At 32.5% G+C, this 12,653-nt stretch overlaps 1 protein-coding gene across 1 annotated transcript in view; it reads right to left on the reverse strand.

Moving 5' to 3' along the window:
- Positions 1-12,653, reverse strand: part of LOC148313568 (uncharacterized) — a 64,075-nt gene that overhangs the window by 31,249 nt on the left and 20,173 nt on the right. Inside the window, exon 2 of the mRNA XM_088260803.1 lies at positions 5,821-6,041. Within this exon, the coding sequence (XP_088116929.1) occupies positions 5,821-6,041 (221 nt within the window). The remainder of the gene's footprint in view (positions 1-5,820; positions 6,042-12,653) is intronic.

A 12,653-nucleotide genomic window follows, 5' to 3' on the forward strand; every position in this document is an offset into this window, starting at 1 on the left:
ATACGAAGATTTTTTGAGCAAAATTAGTAGTCTATTCGTAACTAGTAACTCTGATATTACAATGAAGGTTTTCAATGTGTTAATGAATGTTGATTGATGTCATAGAACTTGAATATCATATCAAAAACATGAAAATTCTACGAACAAAATATCTCTTCTTTCTTTTATAATGTTTTCGTTGAGTTTCACCTACACACTCTCAATAATGATTCTTCAACAACATTTTGAGTGTGTCCAAATACTTGTTCACAAAATCTGGATTATCTCCAATTACAGGAGTTATTTTCATATTATTTTTTGACATCTCATGTGTGTAAAGTAATCTCTTAAACCAGCCAAGGACGGTCGTTAATGCCCAGACTTCCATATTCTTCTTCATCTTTGATGAGATGTCAAAAAATAATATGAAAAATATATCTTCATAAATTGATTCGGCCGTCACTTTGTGGTCATATCTTTCCATTTTCAATTTAAGTTTACACTCATGAGGATGCGAATGTTGAAGAATCATACTATTTTTTGACATCTCATGAAAGATTTTGTGAACTTGGACACACTCAAAATGTTGTAAATAAATTATCTGGTCAAATTATAAGCTTAAATAATAAAAATGAAAATGGTATTTTCTGGCGTTTCTCATGTGTGTGACTGTAATCCAGGAATTAGACCTCACATACGAGTTTATAAGAGTTTCTGCTTAGTAAAAAGCTTCTTTACATCTCACCAATAGATGTCTCTAGTGAAGTTCTAGTGATTCAAGAACAAGGTTTCTAAATTGGTTCATATATATATAGAACTTCCAAGAATTTGAGTGACGTGGTTGTCAATAATGGGTAGAATTGGTGAATGTTACACGTGCGTAAAGTAATCACTCAAACCAGCCTATGACGGTCGTCAGCCCCGTAAATGCCCAGACTTCCATATTCTTCTTCATCTTTGATGAGATGTCAAAAAATAATATGATTCTTCAACATTCGCATCCTCCCTTAATGATGTCCCCGGTTACTCGTTGTAATTTTTCCATCTCATCTCATAAAAAGCTACTTACCAAAATACTCATATTTTTTTTAAAATTATGACACACCGGTCCTTAACCCTCTGTAATTGATTTTTGATGTTTGGTAAGGACCCCAATTAAAAAGATATAATCGCTTTTCACACATGAGTGTAATATAATACATATTTTTATAAATTGATACGTTTAAACCTAACCTAACTTACTCCTCGCGTCTCGCTTCTGTTCAAAATAGACAAGCGACCATAAATTTAATAATGTTTTAAATTATTCATGGTTTTTTAACGTTATTTCAAGGTAGGTAGAGTTATGGAAGGGAAATCTGAGTTTTATACGGATAATAAAATAGATATGGTATGTGCGAACTCTGTAAAATATAAGTTTTATATTCTTCATCTTGAGACTTTTGTAGCTCGAGTGTGTCGTGATTATCGACAACAAGTGGCAATGTTGACGGGAAAATAATATTAAAGCAAGGTAATTTATTAAATTGTATAAAGCACACTTATGGGCTTTTTAAATGGATACATGTATGTGGAGGTCCTCACCAAAACGTTACAATTCCATTTTAAATGATTTTAAGTGATACATAATTCTAGCTTGTAAAATTGTTACATTTTGGTGCGATTTAATGATTTCATATTGGTTTTACACAGGATTGTAAGTTTTGTCGCAACTTTAATTAAGATTTCGATAGAACACAGTAAACAGAACAGATTTGCATTTAAATAATATTTGTGTAATATTGGAAATGTAATTTTTTGGTGACGACCTTCACATATCGCTCACTCCTTTCAAGAACGTCATAAATCAAAAAACTCGATTTTTCAGGAGAACGTTTTTAAAGTTTAAAAATATAATACAATGTATTAAAAATAAATATCAAGCCACTTACTGAACTTTATACTGTGCAACAGATCTTTTTAAGTAAAACCTGAAGGGTTTTTCTCCATTTGAAAAATATTTATTTTATTTTAAAAAATAATTAAACAATACCTTTTCTTTAAAATGCAAAAACAACACTTTCTGCCCTGTGGCGGGTAAATATTAAGTTAAAAATATGCCGCTTCTGCTGGGATATAGTAAATTTTCTGGGCATTCCGAAAACATGCCCAACTGAAAATTGACGAATTTTGATTTATGACGTTCTTGAAAGGAGTGAGCGATATGTAGCGTATAAGTAACTTTACAACATTTTAAGGGTGTCCAAATACTTGTTGACGAATCTGGTTTTTCTCAGTTTTGCATCAATTTGATGCAGTGCCCTATGCACCATTGGTTGCGGATAAGGGTCAATAGTAATAATTATTTAGAAAAATATAATTAATTTAGGAAATCGATTTTATTAATAAACATTTTTTTAAACTTTCTTATTTGTGTTTCAGTCTTGTTAACCTTAATCCCATGTCCCAAAATGAGAAATGGATGTTACTCATCGGGAATATTATATATTTGACTTATGTATGAAATTAGTTTTTAAACAATAAAAAATAAATACTGTATTTTAAGAATGATGCGTTCATTCCAACGCTCCAACTTTCCGATGCCTTATTTGTAGAACGACAAGTCTTTGCTCTAAAAAAAGCCCTAGTTTCATCAATCACTTCTACATTCCTGGGATAAGATGTATCTTAAAAATATTCAATATATTTTTTTTGATACAATTATTTATGACATAAACGATATTGTACATATAACAAGAATGTGAAGCGAAAGAGGTTGCCCACACATACAGAATAATGATTTTCTATCGTGACAATATTTTTCAATTAATTTTATCAGCAGATGCGATCTTTAATTATAGTTTAATTGGAAAAGTTTATGTGCAATAGTACATTTGTTAGTCTACTGATCTTATCCAAACTGTGAACACGAGAAATAGACTTGTTCGATGTCCTTTTTCTGTTTGTTCAATTTATTACTACAGGTGCTATTATTATGGAGAATTAATTTCTGTCCAGCACGCTTCGAGGGAAGAGTGACATAGGAAATTGAAACAATGTAACAAAGTGAGGGAAAAATTATAACTACAATTAAAGGGGGATGAGAATGTTGAAGAATCACCATTGAGAGTGTTTAGGTGAAACTCAACGAAAACATTAAAAAAGAAAGAAGAGATATTTGGTTCGTAGTATTTTCATGTTTTTAATATAATATTCAAGGTCTATGACATCAATTAAGATTCATTAATACATTGAAAGCCTTCATTATTTTAAAGATAAAACACTTGGAGAAGACTACTTTTTACTCAAAAAACGTCGCATGCAAGTGTTTTAGTTTTATATTCAAATCATTCATATCGTTTTTAATTTTTTGTAGATTTTTTGCATTCGTCAATAAATACATTTGTCAAAAAAATATTGGCAAATATAATAATAATAAAAATAATAAAACCCTTATCCGCACCCCAATGGTGCATAGGGCACTGCGTCGTATAAACACAGTGTTATTTTGATCGTTTACACATGAAGGAAAGGTGGTCAGCCCTCCGCTTTAGGTACCAGTCCAGGATAATATTGAATAAATATTACAGTGAAAAAATCACTTATATTTATTTGCCCCCCCTGGGAAAGAGTATCCATGTAAATGCTACTTTGCCGTGCCGCTTAAATTATTTTGGAAAATTTGTAGGCATCATAAAAAAGGTTTTTAGAACTACAATTCGGAAACATTTTTTAGATTTTACAATACAGTATAGTATTAAAATGTATACATGATGTGTCCTCCTCATTTTAGTCAGTGAATCTCTCTATATTTTTACTCCTGGCAAGCTAGCGACGCAATTATACAGCATCTTTTATATACCACAGTCCGTTCCGCATTTATTCAGTCACATAAAAAAAATCATGCTTTAAGTTCGATGGAAAGGCGAAAACCTTCGAAACTTCAGCATGAATGATTCATTCGAAGATTTTTCTACGTTCAGTATACATATTGGGGATGTACTGTAAAGAAATATATATACGTATTTCGTGACCAAAAAATAGTCTAGTTAAAAAGATCAAAATTTGTTTCATAACAGAATTTAAAAAAATATATATATAGTCAAATTAAATACGAAAACCTAAATTCTTGATATTATTCAGCTCACATTTCACGCCTAGTCTTCAGTTAATAGTTCCAGTAAATAGCGAGATGTAATGATAAATTTATAGGTGTTTCGTAATTAGTAATTTTCCGTTTTAGAATTTAATGTTTTCCATATAGATATAAATGGATTTTCTGAGAAGTATCGTCATTATTTATGCGTGGTATTTTTTATATAAGGGTAATAATTCATACCTTCCTTACGACTAGAGCTTATGACTTAACTGTAAATTTAATATGCGTTCCAGTTACCAGTACGAAGCTGAGGCAGGGTAAACAATTTGCTTCTCGCATTTCCTTCTGCATAAGGTAAGTTTATTATTGCATTTCTGGGTTATTATGCTATGTGCTTATATTATCTTCTCTTCGCAATATGATAATAGCCGTATCACGGGAGATTTAAATAAATAATTAAATAAACCCATATATGTTGAAATCAAGGATATATCGAGGCATTAAAGAATGGCGTTGGATATTATTATCAATTAATTCAATTAGCTTCATACCATAGTGCAGATGTTCTTGGTATATACACGGGTCTACCGAACAATAAAAAGACTACTGCAATCAGTGTAAAAAGCTGCAGCGAGACTAATTTTTGGAATTTCTCAATCACTCCACTACTTCACGAACTGCACTGCTTTCGTTTTCCCGAAAGACTAACTAACTAACCATGACGCCGCTTCCCCGCAGGGGTAGGCAGAGAGAATAGAGCGCCACACTACTCTGTCCTTGCAAACATTCTTCGCCTCTTCCACGTTCATGCGTCTCCTCATACATACCCGCCGATTGTTACGACTCCTAACCTGACCACTTTCAAGTATTTGGCATACCTGATCGTGCCATGTTTTTCTCGGTCTTCCTCTTTCCCGAAAGGGTTGAGTATAAACTCTGTCTACTTGTGTATAAATCAATACGTACATAATATGGTTCCAGACTATCTAAAACAAATATGTATTTCCCAGACGAATTGGTTGACAGACGTGAGGCAAAGTGATTTGCCATGGATAAAGTGATCTGACCAGCTCAAAACCAGTTCACTAAATTTAGCAAACGTGCTCTTGCTGTTGCGGGACCGATGGCGTGGAATACTCTTCCACCAGTAGTTTGAAACGATGAGGGTGAGATGATCTTTAGAAAAAATGCTAATAACGCATTTCGCTCATTCCTTTCAACAACGTCATATATATACTAGATTATATGGTTATCAGAACTGGTGAATGTTACACGTATGTAAAGTGATCACTTAAACCAGCCTATGACGGTCGTCAGCCCCGTAAATGCCCAGACTTCCATGTTCTTCTTCATCTTTGATGAGATGTCAAAAAATAATATGAAAATAACTCCTGTAATTGGAGATAATTCAAATTTTGTGAACAAGTATTGTTGAACACACACACACAATTACACACTCAAAATGTTGTAAATTGTTAAATCGTTTGTTTCGCCTAGTTATGACATTTTCAAACGATTAAATAGATTAAATGGACTGACGGTTCTTATATAGCCATACAAGTTATTAAATTATTACTGCAAATGTTAAAAATATTATTTAAGTACTTAGAATTGTATAAATATATAAGGACTGTCAGTCCATTTTATCTTCACATTCGTTTGAAAATGCCATAACTAGGCGAAACAATTGTCACAACATTAATAATCTTTGATGAGATGTCAAAAAATAATATGAAAACAACAAATAGCCTGAGTCTACCGACCTTCGTCTTGCTGCCTCCGATGGACCCAGGCCGGATGGAGCCGGTCTCGTAGAACCTGGTGAGGATCTTGGAGACGCAGCCGTGCGACACCAGCAGCTGGCGGGATATGTCGCAAGGCCGGACCCCCATCACGGCGAGCTCCACGATGCGCCTCCTCACGCAGTCTGGCAGAGGGCGCCCGTTCACGAAGACTCCGCCGAGCTGGTTTACCCCGGCCTGACCTGAAATTAAAATTGTTGGGTACAGATCAATTTCGTCAACTATGCTTATGCCTAATACAGGTATATTGAAAGCTTTTAAATGTAAATTCACAGTAAAATCGGGATACAATTTTATATTCTTTCACATATTCAATAATTTTCGCAACTTAGTTTAAAAAAATTGCTTAGCAAGAGCAGATCTGTCAGGAAGCCTAGATGCTTCTGTACCAGATCTGGGCATGCGGTGAGACAGCTTTCAATAACCTTAATGCTGGTTGCTTATGCTGATAGAAAACTATGCTGAAGCCCTCATTCTAGAAAATTTGGTGGTGAATTTACTTGTATTAATTTTGATTGGCAGTGACAGGGATATTGAAAGCTTTTAAATGTAAATTCACTGTGAAATCGGCGTACAGTTTTGTTTAACATTTTCAATAAATTTCGCAAGTTTAAAAAAAATGCTTTGCAAGAGAAGGTCTGTCAGGATGCCTAGATGCTTCTGTATCAGATCTGGGAATGCGGTGGGACAGCTTTCAATATCCTAAAAGCGTGATTAAAAGTAGTGCATCATAATCTTTGTGTAAGTTACTGCATTGTGTTGATGTTGTTGTCTTTCGGTATCGTGGTTAGGACTTTGCGCTAGGTTGTAATTTGTAATTTGAAAAAATTTAGTTACCTCGAGACACTGTTTGTTCACCAGTGGCGCAGCCCGGTTTTTTAATGGCATTTAACTATGTACCAACATCTTACTTTGTATCAGGATTCAGGCAATTGCAAAGCTTTATTGACATTCTTCGATTCTAGGCAAGCAGTAGGACTGATAAAATGGACTTTGTATTTGTTATTTCTAAATGATCATGTTTGATCAAAGGTACTGCATCGTAAGGGTGTTATCTTTGTGTAAAGTACTGCATTGTGTTGTTGTTGTTTTTCTGTGTCGTGAGTTAGGACTTTGTGCTAGGTTGTGAGGGTTGTTCTTTCTTTTCTGACCATCGTTTGTTAGGATTGTGATAGATTTGTGTCAAGGAAAAAATCGTAACATTTGAAAAGGATCCGTAATAGAGAGAGAAGTTGATCGCTTAACCCATCGGCCTATCTGCCGCCAAACGTTGGCGGTAGGTTTGTTTTTACATTCGAATAACAGCCGCACTTAAGCCACGCCCACATCAGTGATAGTTCATATTATAAAAATACTTTAGTGTGATATCTACAAGTCAGTAAAGAAAGCTTTTTGTAATGCATTATTTCTTATAATTTTTATACAAATTTAGTGACGACACTTGACCAAAAATGTGCCTGTAAGGATAGAACTATCATTTTGATTGAAATATCAACTAAAATCAGAAATCAAAACTTTACATCGGGGATACGTTCAATTAGTCTCTTTTTATACATATTTTGAAAAAAAAACTGATATGCGGATGGGTTAAGCCAATCAGGTCATAAGCCCTGGAATGCTCAGACTTCCATCTTTTTTCATAAAAAGAAGACCAATAGACGTTTCATATCAAGTTGAGATACCCATAGTAAAAATAAGTCTGTTAAATACAAATTGCCTAGTCATCTGTACAATCAATATTGTTTTAAATGGGTAACGTCTTCTTCGATATACCTAATAAACAACTTTCAGGTAGGTAAGAAAAATGACATTTGCATTTTCGTCCCAATGTTTAATTGCTCAATTTTATTGCCAATAAATATACGGTACTAAATTTTGGCGGTAGGTGGCACGTTTAGGAATTAATTAGAATTTGATCATGCAGACCCGAACTTACATATCGCTCACTCCTTTCAAGAACGTCATAAATCAAAAAACTTGATTTTTCAGGAGAACGTTTTTAAAGTTTATAAATATAATACAATGCATTAAAAATAAATATCAAGCCACGCATTGAAGTTTTTACTGTGCAACAGATCTTTTTAGGTGAAACGTGAAGGTTTTTTCTCCATTTGAAAAATATTTAGTATATTTAAGAAATTAATTAAACAATACCTTTTCTTCAAAATGCAAAAACAACACTTTCTGCCCTGTAGTGGGTAAATATAAAGTTAAAAATATGCCTCTTTTGCTGGAATATAGTACATTTTTTGGGCATTCCGAAAACATGCACAACTGAAAATTGACGATTTTTGATTTATGACGTTCTTGAAAGGAGTGAGCGATATATTTAATTAAAACGATATGCTATTAATCTAAGATATTTTTAAAAATATTTCTACCCTACGTAACGACATGGTACATATAATATAACAGGATATATGTCAAATGTCTTTTAAAGAAAAGAAAAAACAAAACACCTCGTTTTATTAACTTTAATTTGAGTGGAGTGAGTGAAAAAGAAAAAAATACTCATGGATTTTTTTATATAAAAAACTTTACATTTTTTACACAAAACTTTAAATGACAAAATATTAAAGAGAAAAAAATACGTATTTTATAAATACGACTATTAAATCAGATGCTTGATAAGGATCTATTTGCAATATCCCAAGGCATGGGTCGACAAAGTGTGGCTCAAGAGCCGCTCCTGTCCTTTGAAGTGCGGCTCCGGTACAAATATCCGCGGAAAGGCTATTCGACTCATGCTAAAAATATTTTTCAATTATTATTTAAAGCAAACTTAAAAATGATCTTATTGGAGAGAACCTGGACACATCCTATATAAATCTGGCGCTATCTGGCGCTATATAAATCATCCAAGATTATTATTATTATCCTAAAAATAACGACATACAAACCTGAAACTTTAAAGGAGATGCAAGGACATTATTCTCAATAAGTATTGTTCAGGTACCTACCTCACTTTCACAAGACATTTTATCAATTAATCAAAATCCTTATTAAGTGTAAAATCAAGTTTCATTGCGTGTACCCGTAATTTAATAAAAATACCCGTAATTTTACTATAATCAAGGTGTATTAGAATTGCAAACCGTTTTTTTTTTTTAAATTATCGTTGTATTTGGATCATTGACTAATAAGTTTGCCTATTACTGTCTTAAGGGGTTTCTTCTGTTAGTCCAACGTTTTTTGACTTGTCAACTCAATCAACAAAATTGCCTAAAAGATTATCCTCATTTAGAATTTAGAGCCTATAAAAATACACGAATTGTTATTAAACTTTATCACTGTAACTTCAAATGGTACTGGAACACTGATGATGAGGAAGACGGAAACGCGCAAATGGAAACAATGATTTATTTATGGAAAATTACAAAGTTATAAAGGCGAGAAGAACATAGCGACACCAATAAACAAAGAGCGAGCGCGACGTATATCCGTTTGAATCTTATCTGAGCACACAAATATTTGCCCTCCACCCTTTATACACGATTTTAAAGGAGTTACATGTGGTGGGGAAAATATTATAAACAAATAAAGTCGATGAACTGCGTCTCTTTGTTCTTCTAGCATACATTTATGAATACAATTTTAATACACAAATTCTTTAAAAAGAATATACAAATTTGGAAGGAACATTCATATAATACAATAAATAGTGGCCGGTGAAATTCCGTAATATGTTTGTTTGTATAAAGAAATTATCTTTTTTTTCTTCTTTTACTTATATATATATTTTTCTATTCCGGCCCATGTTGCTACTGTCTTCAGTCCACACGTGTACATGTTTATAATGCAGACAGAAATTAGTTAGACTTTGAAATTTCTCCATAACATATTTACACGTCTGCCTAATATCAAGTTCCAAATCAACTTGCTATATCGTAGTATTTATTAGACATGGGATTTTATTAAAAAAACTAATTAAAAAAACCCAATCTTCAAAAGAAGTTGATTTTTGGATTCGATAATCACTCTAATTAGCGATGGAATTCGGATACGTATTGGTTATTTCTAGTTTTAGATATATTGGACAATTTGAAATCAAAAACAATAGCTGGAATACAATATAAACAATTGATTGATTCGTCAATCACTTTGTGGTTATATCTGTCCATTTTAATTTTAGGTTTTAATTGGTAAATACCACTATTTCTTAAAATCTACTGCGACACGTGTTACTGAGTAAAACTTTAATGAAAAATGGATAGATTTTACCACAAAGTGACTGCCGAATCCACACCTCCCCTCTAGTAATAACTGGGTAATAACCCCACCCACCCCTATACATACCTAAAAAATGCTCGTTAGTTTTTTGCAATCACCTGTTGATGAAAACATCGGCAGTTTTCGAAACTAGTAGTGTGTAATTTATTATTATTATTTTTTGTTTTATTAACATAAATTGTATACATATATTTAAATCATAATTTAAACATGTTTTTTTTAAATGCAGAGACCCACCAAGCCGCCTTGTGTGTCTTTTTTAATACATTTTTTATTGTTTTTAGCATAAAATAACACACAAAAAAGAGAGAAAGATTAAGAATATAAACATTTTACAATTTTCATAAAATGAACACTTGATCATTCATCCATTCCTTTATTTTGCCTTTGTTCCATATTTTGACCTCTAACATCCGTCGGCAACAAATTAAAAATATATTGCAGTGTTCGACTCCCATATTTATTGTTAATTCTTGAAAATGAAATAAAACTCGTAAGCGACATTATAATCGAGTGACTGAAAAGGTAACAGTTATTCATGAGTCACTTCTCTAGTATTTAGCACCTGCCCAATCAGCTAAACTTATTATTGGCCCAGCATTGAATACTCATTAGAAATATTTAACTACTGTTTCTATGCCTACAATACATAAATACAGGCGTTATTAAAACAGGTTTCCTAGCCTTGTATCATCATATTAAGAATAAGGTCACTAATTGCAATAACAACAATAAATATTATTTTGGACATCTCAACATAGATGAAGAAGAATATGGAAGACTGAGCTTTACAGGGCTGACTACCGTCAGACTGGTTAAAGTGATCACTTTACACAAGTAAAAATTAATAAATTTCTTCTTCTTCAAACCCTTATTCGCACCCCAATGGTGCATAGGGCACTACATCATATAAACGCAGTGTTATCTTGATCTTTAACACGTGAAGGAAAGGTAATCAGCCCTCCGCTTCAGGTACCAGTTTAGGGTAGTATTGAATAAATAGAAATAGAGTGAAAAAATCACTTATATTTATTTAACCCCCGCTGGAAATCGAACCCGGGACATCCAGAACGGTAGCCAAACTTGATGACCATAAAACAAATTAAAGGAGACGGACAAATTTATTTCATCGATATAATTTAAAATTCCAATAATTTGAGTTGCGTGGTTGTCAATTAAGGGTTGAATTGGCGAATCTTACACGTAAGTAAAGTGATCACTTATACCAGCCTATGACGGTTGTTAGTCCCATAAATGCCATGACTTCCATATTCTTTGTGATCTTTGTTGAGGTGTCAACAAAATAATTTACAATCATACTATCCGCAAAGCGAAGGTTTATTCATTTTTCGCCATTTAAATATATCGTAGTCATACAGGAAAAAGTAACCAAGTGCATTTCTTTAGAAAAACGTGATTATTGACTATTTGATTCTTACTAGCTCAATGTTGCCCTGAAAAAATCCCAAAGCGATTTTGAACCTAGAAGTATAATGTATTGACTTGTTAAAAATGACTAACTGCATTGATGTTTATTTTGTTGCCAAGCAAAAGTGACTTAAATGGCCCTCCTGAACATTTTATGTTTCGTTAGTTGGTCACTTTCTCCTGTACGACTACGATATATTTAATGTTGTGTAAAGTTTTTTTTAACCTTAAGAAAAAACATTATTCTATAGGTATTATCTAAATTATACATGATATAACGCATGCAATAAATCATAGTTTTATTATACATAGTATCAAGGTTGAGTATAAATTTATATAATACTTTGTACTCTTAGTAATACTATATTTATAAATTTCCTCTGATGTTGATTTTATAAGAATACAAACAAAATAATTTTTTTTTATTTAAAGTTTTCAAAATATGATATATGTATGTATAGGTAATATAAATATTACAGTTTTGTTGAATCAAATATGATCGTGAAATAATAATTTTAAATCGTGGGCGGGTGGCGGGTTGTGGTCCCGTGGTTAGTGTCACGGACTCTTGAGTCAGAGTTTCTGGGTTTGAACTCACTCTATTACAACTTGATACCATTATCTAATAATAAGCCGCTTAGGCTCACAGAAATAAAATGTAATTTATTTGATGTAAATAATAAAAGCACAAATATTTCTCTTTTATTAAAGAAACATCGCAACAACAAATAAAAAAAACAATCAAGGGTTAATCTTATCTTAAGGCCTTACTCGTAAACACAAAATGCAATCAACGGCCTGCCGCCGGAGAGGTCACACGTCTCTCTACGTCCAATTTATTGAAATGATAAATATTCCATTTTATCGCCTTTTAGAATATATATTCCTAAATTGAAAAAATATTATTATAATCATTTTAATTCCGCACCTTTCAATAACTGTTTTCTTTTCGAAACCTTATTTTTATTTCGAAGTAAAACTTATTTTCTCAGTATTAAAACGGTTTTTTTAGAAAAAAATTAATTACTCAAAATGTTAAAAATTATGTTGCAACTTATCGAATACTGGGATATGCTGCAGAGAAGCTGCGTGATGTAAGTTAGTTACTTCTTTGTTTATTATCCGTTGATTTAGCA

Source organism: Brachycentrus maculatus, unplaced genomic scaffold (genome assembly GCF_059751285.1).
Source record: "Brachycentrus maculatus isolate JH-2025_06_01 unplaced genomic scaffold, ASM5975128v1 h1tg000008l, whole genome shotgun sequence".
NCBI lineage: Eukaryota > Metazoa > Arthropoda > Insecta > Trichoptera > Brachycentridae > Brachycentrus > Brachycentrus maculatus.